General features: G+C 43.2%; 1 protein-coding gene across 12 annotated transcripts in view; it reads left to right on the forward strand.

The window, feature by feature from the left end:
* The window catches only part of MTSS1 (MTSS I-BAR domain containing 1), a 152250-nt gene that overhangs the window by 16533 nt on the left and 118825 nt on the right, over positions 1–16892 (forward strand). For all 12 annotated transcript variants that reach the window (XM_031439593.2, XM_064476853.1, XM_064476854.1 and 9 more), the window contains exons 2-3: positions 4205–4266; positions 7961–8034. In XM_031439593.2, the coding sequence (XP_031295453.1) occupies positions 4205–4266; positions 7961–8034 (136 nt within the window). The remainder of the gene's footprint in view (positions 1–4204; positions 4267–7960; positions 8035–16892) is intronic.

Raw genomic sequence — 16892 nt, forward strand, 5'->3', positions numbered from 1 at the left:
GCTTTTGAATTTTTGTAGTAAAACTGCTTTCAGGTGGGTAGAAACTTTTTTTCCCCCTTGAAAGAAACTTAAAAAAAAAAAATGGAACAACCCAACGTCACCTTGCCTTTAAATTTTAATAACATTTACACACTTAAAAAAATTTCTCCACAAGGAGGTTTTTGTCTTCTGTTCTTAGAAGTTCATTTTTTTTAAAGAATCCATTAAATTATATACTGCCTAAAACAGGTGGGCCTGACACCCTTTGATAGACTGTCAAATATTATTAAGTCGGGAGAGAGATGCTGTTGGCAGCCTTCTTCTGGCTGAGTGGGCGTTCATAGGCAGAGAGCTGGGTGCTGTACCCCGAACAGGAGAGGGGACCCTCCTTTTGTTGCTAATTTGGTAAAGACTGAAATTAGACTTCAAGTGGGGACAGAGAAATAGTTTTTTAAGTGATTGGAGCCGCCGTTATTTGCAGGCACGTTCATCTGGGGTTTGAGCTTTCCACCTGCCATGTACTTGGGATGTACTTGGGAGCAGCAGAGATGTTGACACCGTGCCCCCCACTGCCTGGCTCCATTTCTGCGTTAGCTATGGTGAACTAACCGTGATATACACAGTTGGGTCTTAGGACCCAATACTAGGACTTGCTTAGGACTAAGCATGACAGATTCCAGCTTGGGCAAATCATCTGACCTAGAGAGTTTTAACATCTCTCCCAACATCCAGAGTGAGATTCCTGGGAGCCTGCAGACGCTGGCATCAGTCCTATCAAAGGTTATTGAACGCTGCTTGCACAGCACTGCTCTGAGCACCTTGGATGTCTGACCTTCTTTCTTCCTCGCACCAACCCTGTACAGTGGTATTTTCCCCTGCAGAGGTCAGATGACCTGCCTGCTGTCACACTGCAGATGGGAGAGCTAAGAGTCTATCCAGGAGGGTGGCCTCCCGAGTTTGTGTTCCTTATTCCTTCCCTGCATTCTTTCAATGTTCCGTGATGTCAGTGTCCAATAATGGTGATGAAGTTATACGTTTCTATTGTTTATCATTGTAAGAAACAGACCTGAGAGGTCAAGTGACTTCCCCCCATAATTTACTGGCAGGGCTTTGGCTAGAACTAAGGACTCGGTGTTCCCAGCGTAGGCTTTTTGCAATTCTGGTATGTTTTCAGTGAATTTGCCTCACCTTTTTCTTAAGAAGTATTATAGATCATCTCAGTGACCTTCCCCAGGGTTCCCTGGATGGGAGTGGTGAGTGCTGGGGAGAGGAGGGCATAGCTCTCGAGTCCTAAGTGTTGATGAGAGATGATGATACTTTTGGTTTGAAGTTGATGGTCAGTGTCTCTGAACATCCTCAGGCTTTTCCTAAAGCTTCTCGTACTGTCTTGTAGACCAGAAAGAGAAGGAATGGCCAGATGAAATGTAATTGGCTTGTTGAACTCTTGAGCTCTTAAGAATGCTGACTGATGTCCATCTGGACAGAGATCTCTAGTGACCAGCCAGGGGACTCTGGTCTCGACCCTTGCCTCTGATTACTTGAATGTAGATGTAGAAGGGGTGTTCATACCTGGACTTGATACGAAAATGGTAAATATATTAGGTGCTGTACTTGAAATTCCCCACATTGTCTTGATGGGCCTGGAATGAGCCTGAGTCCTCACAAGGTTTCATTCAACATAAAATAAAGTTAGCTCTTGGATTGAAGATTTCCTCCCTCGCCCATGTGCCTGGGGCACAAAGATGAGATGGAGGCTATGTGGTTTAGCATTCTGATGACAAGACCTGTGCGTGAGGATTGGTGTCAGTAGCTCAGATGTACCTACCAAAGGACTTCTGCCAGGAGCCTGTCAGATAGGATCCCTGGCCAGGTGTAGCTTAGGATCCCATGGGAGCACATTTCCACTCGGAGGAATAAATCTAGAGACCTGCAGGTGGGCCAGACAGGTCCCGGCTGCACAAATGCAGAGCTGATGGATGCAATCTAGCAGCACGCATGAAACAGACTTTAGGGTTTGGATGGATTGTAAATTCATGGTGCTGTTGTTGCCAGAACCTCTAATTTGATCCTAAATTTTTTTTGATGTAATGACTTTACTGTTTTTATAAAAATGATAAGTGACCCTTATTTAAAAAAAACAAAAACAAAACCCAAAAAAGTATGACCATACAGGAAAATACAAACAAGAAAACAACACATTGGTCCAAATCTGAGCTCCCAGCAATAACCCATTATAATATTTGGTAGACAGTTTTCCGGATATCTCTGCCCACATTTTCAGATAGACTTGATAACTGGAGAAGTGTATAAATGGGCATGTTTATAACAAATGTTCTGTGCATGATATTTTCAAAATCAAAATATATTTAAGTTTACTTTTCTTTTTTTTTCTGTATCATTCCAAAAGTTTACTATAAATTTTCATTAAACAAATATTTAATGAGCACCTTCTATCTAGGACAGCTTCTATTGTACCAGAAGTCAGGAATTTAAAGGCCAACTGAACAGATTTTGTTGCTTAAAATATTTATAGAATTTCCAGCCCAGTGGAAGAATCAGGCAATAACTAAAACAGCAAAACATTCAAACAACAACAACATAATTTTACTTTCATTTAACCAAAGGATTGAAACTGAAGTGATGTAATACTGAAGAAATTGCTGAACTTCAGATAACTGATTCTTCTCCAGAAGAAATCAGTTCCCCAGACATTCCTCTAAAGCAGAGGTTCTTAAATGGAGGTGATTTTGCCCCTGGGAGACTTCTGGCAGTGTCTGGGGACATATTGTCACACCTGGTGGAAGCTGTGATTATTACTGACACCTGGTGATCAGAGGTCAGCATGCTGCCGAGCATCCCGCAGTGCGTGGGACAGCATCTCCCCCAGCACCCCTCCCAACCCCAGCAAAAAAAAAAAAAAAAAAAGAAGTCAGGTCCAAAATATCCGTAGTAGCGACAAGGTTGAGAAACTCTGCTCTTAAGGAAGAGAAAGATGATTAACACCACGAGGAAGGTGAAATCGTTGTGTTTTAGCTCAGTTGCCCTTTTTCACTATTTTGATGGGGCTTCTGTAATGAAAGGCGAGATGATTAACTTCATTGTTAGTTTCTCCATCTTCTCTCCTTAATAACAAAATCAAGAGGTTGTTTTTCCCTTGTCAAGATTCATAACATTTACATTCTATCCTGCAACCATAACCCCTCAGGTGTTAAGTCCCAGTTCTGTGTTTAAATGATTCCATACCAGACACCACTCCTCTGACTATGGTTTCCTCTTCTCTGGGTTTATTTTGCGTCGACTCTTAGTCAGTTGGCTGCGTGATCTTAATATAAATTGCATGTGTTGTGTGCAGGGAGGTGTCGGCCTGACTCTGGTTTGCCCCAGTCAGAACTGCACCTGCGGTTTGGAGTTCATGTCTGAGCACCGTACTTAGAAGAGTAGAGGGATGTGATGGAGTGTCCCCCAGACTCTGTGGGGATGTAAAACAGGCTCCTGTCTAGAAATGAAATTGCACTTGGGAGCTGAAAGAAGGAAGGCTGTGGATGAATGTGCTGGTTATCTTCCGTTCTTTGAAAAGACTTTGCGTGTGGAAGGAGGATTGGGTTTAATTCTGTGGATCCCCAGAAGGTTAGAACTAGGGCTGTGTGGACATACAGGGCTGATACAGGTAGGCTGCCATGGAGGGTGATAAGTTCTCTGTTAGCGGCGACATGCTAGGGAACCACCTGTAACCATGTTGTGTGTAGATGCTGGGTTCAAGTCAACTGGGCGTCTATCATTAGGTAACTTCCCAGCCTAGTTATTAGATTCCCAAGAGCCACCTGTCCTGGGGCACTCTGGTTCCCTCCTCTTGGGGATAAGGCTGCGAATAGCCAGAACCGTGATCAGGTGGTTCACGGTAGAGCCTTAAATGTTCCGCCAATCTTGAATTGGGAGCCACCATCTATTGACTCAAAGTGATGCATCCTTGTATGTGTTAGATTCTGCCAGACTGGTTCCACTTGGTATCTGTAGTATTTACAGGATCACAGGGACTGAGCACTTTCTCAGCTCCTTTCTGAGCCAATACACTTATGTCCAATCCAGGCAACAGATCGCAGACTGCAGAGGAAGAGAACGTATACAGATTGTCTCCTGTGTAATTGGAATTGGGTGTGCTGTCCCTTTCTTAATCAGATGTCTGTCACTGTGTGACTTACTGACGGATGGCTTTGTTTCATTGTAGGGGAGCTATCCAGTTTGGGAAGACTTCATAAACAAAGCAGGAAAGCTGCAGTCCCAGCTTCGGTAAGTAGAAGCATGTCATCCCCCAGAAAATGGCAGCGTCCTTAGACACAGAATGGAAGAGGACTGACCCGTGATGCGGATTAAGGTTAATTTTGGAAGCATTGCAGATAGAGAAGCGTGCAGTGGGTTGTAATTTGAGTATTGCCACTTGTTAGCCATATGTCCTGACCCCTGATTCCCATATGTAAAATTGAACTCACATCTGCTCTGCCTCCTTCCACTGGAATTTTGAGAGTCAAATGAGGTATAGAATATGTAGGGTAAGAATGGACAACATTTAGAGAGTGTTCGTTATGGGCCAGGTATATGCTAACAGTTCAGTCTCACAACCCCAAGAGGTAAGTCGAGTTGCTATCCCACTTTGCTGATGAGGAAACTGAGGCACAGATAAACTGAATAAGGTATCCAAGGTCACAGCTGATAAATGGCAGAGCAGAGAGTTGAACTCAGGCAGTCGGGCTCCACCGACCATTCTACTTACGGCCTGTCCTTACAGAGTTTAAAACTTAGCGTTGACCATCATATAACTCCATGTCCATGTCTAGAAAACGCAAATCTGTAGAGACAGATATAGATGAGTGGCTTCTTGGGGCTAGGCGTGGAGAAGGAGGTTGTCTACAAGTGGGCACGAGGGACCTTTCTGGGGTGATGGAAATGTTCTAAAACTGGATTGTGGTGGTGGTTGCATAACTCGAAATTAACTAAAAAATTGTTGAATCATGTACTCAAAAAGGGTGAGTTTTATGATATGCAACTTAAGCCTCAGTAAAGCCACTTAGAAAAAATAAGATCTAATGCTGGGCTGCTCTAAGGGGCTATTACTGTTGCCTCATCTTGTGCTTGTTCATATATCATTTGATATGAAATGAAAAGTACATCAACGTCTTCCCGTTAAAGCTACATACTTTCGAAATTAGTGGGCAGAGGGGTAGGACTGCACTTAGTGGGTGATCCTGGAGGGATGCAGCATGGAAGAGAGCGATCAGTTTCAAGACACCTGTTTATGGTGTATCGGGATGGCATTGGTTGGTTTGGATGTAGGGGGCATGGTTTTCCAGAGGACAAAGCAGGTAGGGGTTTTTTTGGGGGGGGAGGGGATAAGAAGCCTTGTGGATGGCAGAGGAGGGAGGGATGACATGACATTCTTGGGCCTTTGCCTGAGGGCACCAGTGGTTACTGCCCAGAGCTTCATCCACAGGACTGGACATTCATCCCATGGCTTCTCTGTAGACTGGGAGAGAAGAACTTGGGAGAGGTGGAAATTTCCTCTTCCTTTCCTTCAGCTTCGTGGGGCCTGGGATTTCCAGAGCCCTGAGTGGGCAGCCACATGGACTGTGGGCTCTGGAAAACGGCCTCTTTCCATTTCTCTAGTCCTTTACCATTTCTCTCCTTAAGAACTTGTAATTGCTGTGTGCTGGGGCCAGCGCCAACCTCCTCTGCTCAGAATGTAAGGCCCTCTCCCCCATCTCTGCCACTATCGTCATTTCTTTCAAATAGCTTCGTCTCCTGTATTCAAATAGGAGGTCTGCTCGTGTAGTAAAACAGTAAAACATTTAAGTACAGCCCTCCCCACACACTTTTTCTTATCTGGCCTCATTTAACTGTCTGGCAGGTCTTCTAGGTTGACCAGGGAAAAGGTGTCCTTCCCTGTTTACCAACGAGGAAGCTAAAGCTTAAAATAAGTAGCTGATCGGCTGTCTTAAACATACAAAGAAAGACTTAAAGCAGTCTTACCCCACTGGTACAAAGGACCTTTTATATCCATTTATTTTAACAATATGTAGGCCTCCTGCGGGGCAGGGACCACTTCTTTATTTCGTCAAACTACAAGTACCTGGCTGAGAGCTCTGTGGGAGCCTCGTGCACATGGTTCAGTTTTGTGTATTAGGGAACAGACGAGAAGAGGCCGATTGTCTTAGAGTGTTTACACTGAGTCACTCCTTTCTGCTGCCGGGAGACCCACGTTTGCTCTGCCCCATCCGAGGGGGCCAAGATGTCTTGTGACAAAAGCAGCCAGTGACATATGGCTCATTGGAAGGGGGTGTTAAAAAGCCTTTAATTCCTCACACTTAACCATGGTCCTCATTTTCACAAGAGCCCTGGTGCCCGAGTCATACTCAAGGCACCCCTACAGCTGGCTCGTTCCATTTGGAATACCGGCCTTGACTTGAATGCGAATAAATCCAGCTGCCCTGTCAGATAGTAATTGTAAATCGGAATGAGCCATTTGTAAATCCCAGGGTGTCTGATAAAGCTAATCTTTCCACGATTTGCAGTTGATGCCAGCTCTTTAAGAAATATGCTTTGAAGTAGTAGGTTTTTTTTTGGGGGGGGGTTGTTTAATGTGTCTGGCATAATGTCTTTTTTTTTTTTTTTTTCATTTGAGCGGAATGTTTTCTTGCTCTACTGGAAAATATCAGGCCTTGTTTTCAAGTTTGGCTTCAGGGCACTGTTGCCCAGGTTTTCCTGGAGACCCCCCACAGCATCTTCCAGGGATTTTTGTTTCACAGCCACTGTTGCTTATGTTCAAAGGGCATTTCTTTTTTCTCCTTTCTTTGTAGTCTTTATTCTCATCTTTTTTCAGCAACTTTGCATTGTTAGAAATGCTCAGTAAGGACTGGATTCATGTGTGAAATACTTGGAAATTAGCATCAGGCTCGAAGCTTCACTGTGAAGTTCTTGTGAGCAAGCCCAAGGCTGGCTGGCTTCTTCTCAGGTACTCAGGGTCCTGTGGTGCTGACACGTCATTGAATGACATCTTGGACCACGACTCTAGGAACTATTAGGCCACAGAGTGCTCAAGAGGATGTGAAGAATTCAAAATAACTTCTAGGACAACAAATGAGTGTAGAAACTCTTCCTTGTTTTCAGCTTTTAGGAATTCAGAGGATAGTGTTGAGACAGCATTCTAAGATTGAAAAAAATCTTATCTCGGTTTCACTGTAATTATGATTTAGAGGGGGAAAGTCACATAGCTAGGATCTTGTAGTGGGATGAACCCAGGACTGTAAGTCATGCTGGCCTCCTAGTCTCAGTCCTGCTGTGAACTAGTGATCCTGAAAATCACTTTGTAGTTGTGGCCCCAGTTTTCTCATTTCTAAAATGAGTTGGTTGAACTAGACGATCTCTCTCCAAGATTCCTCCTCCCAATCCATGCAGGTACGTTGTTTTCTCAGTCTAAAATTACTTTCACCTGCACCATGTGTATTTTTTAAGAGTGTTTTTCTTTTGGGTAGGAACACTTGTCTTTTCCTCCTTTGTGGAAATTTGCCTGGTAATGATTTTGTACTATCAGGTGGAATGGGATGGGAAGAGTCGATAGCATTCCTATCTGGCACTGCACCAGCTGGACCTTTTTGAGAGAGGGAGCTAATGTAAGAAGGAGAAAGTCATCTTAAGAATAAAATGGGTCCAGGGGCAGGACATAGCTTGGTGGTAGAGTGAGTACCTAGCATGTACGAGGTCCTAGGTTCAATCCCCAGTACCTCCATCAACTAATAAGTAATAAATAAATAAAAATAAATAAACTTAATCACCCCCACCCTCCACCAAGCCAACAGTTGTCCACATTCAGTTGAGTTGTGTCTCCAGGAGGGTTCCTTTCAGTCCTCAGCAGAGGTCCCAGCCCTCTTGTTGTTGTGCATTTGCTAGTGTGAGCCAGTCCTCATGCTTTTGTTATCTGCTTGCGTTTCAGGACAACAGTAGTAGCAGCAGCTGCCTTCTTGGATGCCTTTCAGAAAGTGGCTGACATGGCTACCAACACACGTGGTAAGCAGATGGAGGGATGGCTTCCAGCCTTAACTGCATTCAGTGTGTGGGCTCTTACCCTTGGGTGGCTTCACAAGAAGATAGAGCTTAAGTTATCAGAGCTTAGCTGACTCATATTTTAAAATACATTTTTTTAACACTGTGGGATTCCACGCAGTAAAAGTTGCAAATCACTCTCCCCACAATCAAGCGCACAAGAAGAGTGAAAAATAAAACAAAAGGAACCACTGTTGATACCTGAGATGGCTTGATATGTTTTCGTGATCACTTTTAATGATGTCTTGACCTGTGCGTTTGGATGCAGTTTGTTTTTCCCTCCTCACACATGTTGCCTTAAGGTTTTCCTTGTTCCCTTGTGGGCTGAGAAGCAGTGGGAACGATTTCTTAGACCACTTTCTCTGGGTGCCCAGAAAACAAGGAAACCTTTTATAAGTGGTGTCCTGTTGTGTCGTATCTGTTTCTGTGTCTCCCACGTTGGACTGCAGACCCCTGAGGTATAGACTGTGACTTACACATGTCTGAACCCTCCCAAAACGCAGTACCTGGGACATAGTAGGTGTTTGAAGTATGTCTATTACATCAGTGAACAAAGGGAAATCTTTTGAAAATTTGTAATGGTTTCAGTGACTATTGAATCATAAAAAGAATATTCATAACACATGAACAGTGTAGAGAAGAAAATTGATACCTCTCTCCCCAGCACCATCGTTAAAAATATGACATGACTCATAACATAGAGACCCTCATTCAGAGAGGGGTGCTTCCCTTTTCATTCCCAGATAGGAAATCTCTTCTGCCTCTTTTTTGCCTTTTTTCTGGGTCTGCTTGTGTACTGATAGCTATGTGCCTGTTCTTGTCATTGTCATGTCATGTCATGTCATGGTGACATTGGAAAATGTGGGTGTTGGGGGCCAGTGTTGGGGATTGCTGCCAATCATGCAAGAGTGACGCTTCCTGAAGCCCATGATGGGTATGTACCTCCACTGGGTTTCAGTTGATACCCATTTACCATAGATGCTTAATTAAACATTCAAATGAATTTACAGTGAGGGCGTTTCTCATTCAGGAAACTTGAAAACCGCTAATATTTCAGGCACTGTCATGGGGCCACATGAATCAGTATGTTACTCTCCATGTCCTGGAGGAGGTTGCAGTTGGCAGTGGAGGGTGGGTGCTACATGCAAATAAAGAATTTCAGTGCAGAAATAATATGTTTGCTATGATAATCATGGTAGAACAGAATACTAGGGGAATAGGGAAAAGTGAGCAATTAACTCAGCTCAGGGAGTCCAGGTTCTCCCAGGAGAGGTAATATATCTCCTCATTTCCAAGATGCCAACAGTGTTTCAAAAGGTTCCCTGGGAGAATGTGACGGAGACATCAGAGCATTGGCTTCTTCATCTGGTTTGTCAGCTTGACATGGGTCTTAAACAGTATCTTTTTAAAGCCCTTTAAAAATTTTTTCCCATGGTTTCTATGTGTTATGGAATCTTTAGAATATACAAGTGTAAAGAAGAATAGTACATTCATGCCGGTGTTCACTGCTGTCAGTGTTATGGGGTCTGTTTTACAGAATTGCTTCTACTGCAGTGGAAGTAGACTTGTCAGTTGTATTCATGTCTTTCTAGAACAACCATCAGAATATATCTTTCTCAGTAGAGTTGCTCTGCTATTTTAAAGAACGTATGTATCTGGTGGTGCATTTTTGAGGCTCCGGGATTCGCAAGTTTATATTTTAATGTTTAATTATTGGATGGACCCTAAAGGATGGAATAGAAAGGCATCCTCTGACTGTCCATAATTTCTTGCAATGGGAACCTGGGTTTTTGCAGAAGCTGCTCCCCAGAGTGGTTCTTGGTGGGAAACTGGAAGGCCTGCAAGTTCTCATGGTCCAAGGGAGGAAAAACAATTATTTGTGGGAAAAGAAAACAGAATAGTCTCTCTGTGGTTTGGGTGGAGGTAGAGGAGTTTGGAGGTCATTTAACAAAAGACAAGTAATATCACAGTGAACAGATCCCTCCTTTGATATATATTTAAACCATTGAATTTCAGGTCATTTTTAGCAATTCCAGAATACTTTACATCTTGAGTTGTCTAGAATCCATACGCACTGGCGGTGGGCAGGGGGCGGGGGAAATAACTTTCTGCTCAGTGTGGGAGTGTGAGAACTCTCACAAGACCTAAAAAACAAATGTATGGTTGATACAAAGAAGGTATATTTTATGGAGATGACAAGAGAGAAACACATCCTGTATGTTCACTAAGCATCTGAAATTATTTTTATTAAGTGAACTTTTACATAACAATTGAAAAATGTAAACTATACTCTTTAGTTAAAACAAAAAAAAATTCATGGCCCAAGGTAGATAAAGTCAAATGTACCCAGCACCCCTTGCAGGGATTGGGGGTACTGTCATTTGTTGACTTTTTTGCACACATCTGGGAGAGAAACTAGTCACAGAGCAGTATATAGAATGATATATGGAATAAGGTATATTCATAAGATTTTTTTTTTCAAAAGATAGTCCATAGGAAACATGCCTGGGGTTTTACTCCACAGTATCTGACGATTCTCTTTTTAGGTTGGTACCTAGCAATTGACTTCATTCTTTCTCGCAGCTAAATGGAACTTCACTGTCTGGAACACAATTTAATCAGTCTTCTATTGAGGGGTATATGGATTATCTCCATTTATTTACTATGACAAGCTATGCTGCAGTTAATGCCCATGTATGCATTCTTTTGGAGATCTATGGGTAATCTGTTTTGAATGGTATATGCTTCTCCAAGGAAACAATGAATCTAGAGAATGCTTTTTGTCAGCAGCAAATGGGTTTGGGCTTAACAGTCATTACAGGATATAACTATTACAGTTTGTAGTTCAGTATCTTCCCTCGATGGAAAGTCCAGTCTCTTCCTTAGAGCCTTTAGATGTAGTATTTTTCGAGTCTTTCTTGCTGGAAGTAAGATAAAAGAATAGCAGTTATACTTATGTGCATCTCTTTGGGGCAAGCATCCAGAATCCCAAGCCAGCAGGTCTCTGGTTTCCAGAATATTAGCATTCCATATTGTTTCCCAAAGGAAACAGCTCCAAAAAGTCTTTGTCCTTTTTAGCAAATATTTTGCACTAGCTCTTAATAGAATTCATTTAGGAAAATCTTCTAAAGCTAGTCATTATAAGAGCAAAATCAATTTAGTCCTATACCTATTAAGTAGAATGTAGAAATAGGTTAGAACTCTAATTTATTTTTTAACAAAAAGGCGTAAGTCGCTGTTATAATGTGTATGTTTAGGTTAATAATTAAACCGTAATGGAATTTAAGAGTTAATCAGCACCATAATACAAAACAGTGCCATATTTTGTGGATTTCTGCACCCTGAAATGAATATACAATTGGTGTTCAGTGTGGAAGTACACCTGTTTCTGTGTTATTAGGTACAAAGAATTCATGTCTAGGCGTTAGGTGTACAGAGGGTGCCCAGCTTTGGGAGGGTCTCCATTTTCTTTGTGTCCACAATGGACCAGCACATGGGCTGTCACAGGAGCTGAGAAGTGTTTGAATTGACTGGCATGTGCTTGTCTGCGTTACTTTTAAAAAGGAGAAAAGAAAAGGAACAAAGATGGGGGAGGTTTCTTGACCCTCGGCGGTCCATACTGGGGTGTAGCTGTACCTGTGAGCATGCGCCCTTGTGCACACCAGGGCCTTGCCCCCTTTCACTGGAAGAGCAGGGTGTGGAGCTGATGAAACGCTCCGTCTTAGTCAGCACTGGCCCTTCGTGGCCACTGCATCGTTTGCTTGTGTCAGCAAGGGCTTTTGAAGAGCATAGCGCAGTGTGACTTTCATTTTTGGCTGCCTCGGTGTGCCTCTGTAATTACTTTATAGTTTTGAAAAGCCATCTCTGGAATGTTTAGATGACGTTACACCAAACCCAGAGTGAGGAGTTGGAGATTGAAAAAAGGAAGGACATGAATCCCTAGCTGTAATCACCTCTATTGAATACGTAACGCGGGTGGCGCTCTGGCTTACGTTCTTTTCATGGATTGGGCCTTTTTGTTCTCACAGCAGCCCTAAGAGGTCAATGCTCGGTGCTCGTGATCTCCATTCTAGATGATGAAATCTGCGCCAGGAGAGTTTACCTAAACCTACCAAGGTCACACGGCTAGAAGTGGGGAAACCGCAGCCTGGCCCAGAGTCTAGATTTTAACCATTAAATTATGATTCCTCTTGTAAAGAGCTCCTGGATCTAGTATGAACTTAAATTTGATCCTAAAAGCACTGAACAAAAATTATGTAGCACCTTGGAGTAACGACCAGACAGGGAGCTGAGATGCCTGGGTTTGTCTTCTGTTCTGCCAGCTCTGTGACCCTGAGTCACTTTATTTCACTTCTCTGGGCTTAAGTTACCCCACTTGTTAAAAGGGGCTTTCCCAGAACGTAAGGTCCTAGATGGTTGCAAGTTACCTCTTTTGGCTCCAGTAGTCAATTTAAGATCTCCTTTTGGCCCTGTTAAATGCATAAAATACTAATGAAGTCAGGCAGTCTAAATTTTCTTTTCTATATTCCATTTAGTGTTTCCAGCTTTTGCCCTGGAGACAGAGGGAGTGGAAGGAAGCAGAGTGAAACAGAGGACAACGGAGGGTGAAGGTTAGGGGAGAAACAGGGTTAGGAGAGACCCGCAGCGTGTGCTCGAGGAGGGCAGCTAGAAGCTGGAACTTGTAGACCAGCTGTCGGGTCCAGACGGTCAGAGGTGTACTTTAATCACTGAGCCTGGATTGCCAGGGTCCTGTGCACTGATGAAGGAAATCTCTACGGCTTACACTGAATGCAGCAGTCTCGGTTCTTAAAAACATGTTACGTTTTTGACACGGAGTTTGTTAAAAGCCGTGCTTTCCTCATCCGGCTGTGTGGATCCTAATCACCCAGGAAGCTTGTTTTAAAGGACGGATTTCAGGGTCCTTATGCCTCTGGTATCAGAATAATTGGGTGGGGCTTGGGAATCCCAGATTTTTCAAGTCCTCCGGGAGAGTAAGGCCTTTTGCCATCTTGCTGTCACCCCACCTGTCCAGTGACATCTCTGCCTGTGCCGGCAGTTCCACCCACAAAAAACTGCTCCCTGAATCCCTTAAAACCTCTGACCCCTTTCTTCTTGCCTGTGTGCATTCCAGACCTGGATTGCCCTTCCTAGGCCACCTCCTCTCCACCCCCTTTAGGTGCTTTGAAGATCTTGGGCTTGTCTTCCAAGAGCCAGTGTGAGAGCCACGTCACCTGTGCCACTCCTGCCCCCACCGCCCCCTCCGCTGTCCCCAGGGAAAATCCTGTCTCAGGCCTCCGAGGCAAGTTCCTCTGCTGGCGTGTTTGCCTCTCTGTGTTGTCACCATCTTCCCCTCTAGCTTCAGGCACCTCCAGGACAGGGCCTGCGCCCAGCTCCTCTCTGAGCAACCCAGACACCCAAATGCTAGTGTTTCTGCTGTTTAGCAGGGTGCAGACAATGTTTGAATACAGCCCTCGGTGGATCTAGGTGAATAAGGCTGTCGTCTCCAGGGAAAGGAGGCTGGTACGATGGGGTCTTTGGCGAGATTTCACTTGGGAGTTGAGAATTCAAATCGTGGTCGACCCCACTCTGAGGTTGAGTCTTTAGAATGTGTGACTTCATATTTCACTGTAGCTGCAGAGGGCTCGGCAAATCCATGGTGAGGTCACAGGAAGGGGGCAGGTGGGTGAAAGGCTCTTGTCTGGGGTCGGGGGAGGGGAGGCATCTTCCCTTTTAGGGGAGGAGGTGCCAGGAAGGAGTTTCTAAGAGGCAGCCAGACTGGTCTTGTTTGCCCCTAAGTTTTATTTTAACCAGCTTGTTTAGTTGAAACTTCACTGGCCCTTGCCTTCTGGATTAACTTTGGTGTTCAAGTCCTGAACTCTCTCATGTAATTAGTCTGATTTCTACCTAGGAAGCTACTTAACCACATATCGGAAAAAAAAAATTATTTGAAAAAGGTTATTAAAAAAAACCTTTCTTGTAGGCCTGGAACTGCTTATTCTTTGAGGATGACCTTAAAGAAACATGGACATGTTCATTCATTCAATTAAAAATAAAATGGCATGCAACTGCCACCTGCTAATCTATAGATGGGTCCGTAAGTCAGTAAACTGGTTTTGTACTCGGATAGACCAATTCAGGGTCCTTAGTTAGTTTTGGTTATTGTTCTTACCATTCTTACAGGAGGAGAGAACCATGAGTGTTTGAGAAACAAGCTCAGTTGTAATTTTTCTTTAGGAGCCACGCTTATTGTTTTGAGATTCAAGGACAGTGTATTAATTTTTCTGATGGTCCTCTTCTTCCAACTGAGGCTTTATAGATAATGGGGGCAAAAGGAAAGCATCTGGAGCCTCCAAGTTTTGTGGAAAACTGGCTGGCAGTGATTTTTACTTAGAGCCTGTGTATGGTTGTCATGGGGGCACCTTAGCTGTGATTTCCTGGAGCCTCGGCACATCATAGATGCCCAGGAAACTGCTGATTTGTTAAGTAAAAATGGATAAAGTGAAGCCCTTCACAGCTTACTTGAAGAGTGGCTGGACCAGCAGCTGGATTCTCTAATATTTTTAAACATGAATCTAGGCATGCTGTATTGACAATGTCCTAGAAACTCTCTGTTGCCTTTCATATTCGAGATTTTGAACTTGACCTCTTAATTTTGATTCACATGAGTTATTCTGAGGATGCCTGAAGCCAATTTTACCCTGCTGGTAGTGACATTTTGAGAATCCACATTGCTGTATTGTAGGTGGGTGTGGGGAGCGAGTAAGAACAAAGCTACGAAAAATAGGTGTATTTGTAGTTGGTTAACTTGGGAAATTGGCTGGGCTGGGACAAAGCTACCTTTCCTCCCATGTTCCTTTTTGTTTGTTTCCTTTGAACTGTGTTGTTTTTGCCAGGACATGAAACGTCCTGTGTGTACCTTGGTGGTGAGTGAACCCAGTGCAGTCCTGGCTTTATGGAGCTTTTAGACTGGGACAGAATTTTCTGTGATGATGGAAATGTCCTGCATTTTCTCTGTCCACTATGGTAGCCACGAGCACCTGTGGTTACTGAGCGCTTGACGTGGGGCTAGTCTAACTGAGGAACTGAATTTCTAATTCTTAAATTTTAATGAACTTCAATTTTAATTTAAACAGCCATGTATTCCTAGTGGCTACCGCATGGCACAGCATGGGTTTAAGGAGTATAAGAGTTCCTACAAAGAAAGGCTTGTTCTGCTTATGGTAAATGTGTTATTTTATGAATCATCTGATTTATTCTGTTTTATATCAGAAGGCTTTTTGAGGGCTTACTATGTACCTAGGGCTCTGGGAATGCAAAGAGATGGTTTTTGTGAGGCATTTGGCCAGTGGGTGGGACAGGGGTTTAGACAGGCATGTTGCGGATGGGGTAGGGGGCGAGGTGTTAGGTACATGTGAATAATAATAATTCCCAACAGTAAATGCTTCCCCTTTCTTTTTGCAGTTTGTCTGTTGCATGCATTCTCAATGGAGAAGATATGGTTCCAGAGGGGGTGAAAATTGGTTCTTGAGGAGGGAAGGGATCTTACTCTTTTTACATATCAGGCACAGATACGCACACAGTACATATCTGGACACACATCCATCTGTGGAATTAACATTTTCTGAGGAGGGAGGCGATTAGGAAAAAAAAAAAGCGTCCAGAAAGGCTCCTTATGGAAACAGGAACGGGGACAAGCTTGAGAAAACTGTTTTGTGATGAAGTCTAGCTTTAGGACAGGTCAGCCTTTTGCTTGTTGGCCCCTTCAAGCTACATTTAAGGAATTTTCATGAACCTGCAGATGGTGATTGCTGTTGGTGTATCTCCTTTATTTGAAATAAATTGGCCAAGTGAATCCACATTACTGGGCTATGTAGACTTGTCAAAAATTCACCTAGTGTTGAACAATAAATGGGCTCAGAGACATCTGAGAATGGCTTAACCTCCTCACTGGGATGTATTCACCATTTGTAAATATTCTTAACCATGATGAATGCAAAGAACGACTTTAATGCTCGGTTGTGTCAAATAGCCTTTTGTTAATTGGACTTGATAGCTGTAATCCTTTCAATGAAGATGAGTGCATATGTGTCTGTACACACACACAACCAATATCTGTAATAACGTATATAACAACCTGTGTGTATGTAACGTTTTATATATATGCATGTAGGTAGGTATGTATGTTGTTAGCTGAAAGAGTTGAAGTGTTGGACTTGGTCTTAGAAGATTCTCACCTAAAATGACAGACAAATCCTCTGTTCCAGGACAACTGGTTTCTATGCATAGCTCATCTCTGATGTATTTACAACTTTGCTGAGGGCGGTGGTGGGACCAAAACCTGGGATAGCTTTAGGGTAGACTTAGCAACTTCCTTCAGCCCCTCAAGCCACTCCCAAATTTGAATGGTATCTGTGTAAGTATGGACATCTATTTTTATGTTGAACACCTAGGTAGTCTCAGTCTTACGTGAAATATGAAAACAAGATTTTTGTAAATTACTGCTATTTCTAATGATATGTAACCTAGCTAAAAACTCTATGCCTATTATGTAAATATACTTCAAGATATAAAATCTCCATCTCCTCTGCAGAGATTTTTGGAGCTATCATTGACCTAGTAACGGGTGACATTAAAAAATGCCTTTTTAAATGAGCTCATAAATGTGCATTCTGCTTTGGGTTTCATTATTTTGGTGTTTTTCTACTCTGATAGACCTTGAGTACTTTTCACGCATTAGCACAATGTTCTTAATCCTACATATTCTGGTTAGGATAATACAACTTCTAAAAAATGGTCCTGTGAGTGTGAACTTTGTCTTACCA

The sequence above is a fragment of the Camelus dromedarius genome, chromosome 20 (assembly GCF_036321535.1).
Source record: "Camelus dromedarius isolate mCamDro1 chromosome 20, mCamDro1.pat, whole genome shotgun sequence".
Classification (NCBI taxonomy): domain Eukaryota; kingdom Metazoa; phylum Chordata; class Mammalia; order Artiodactyla; family Camelidae; genus Camelus; species Camelus dromedarius.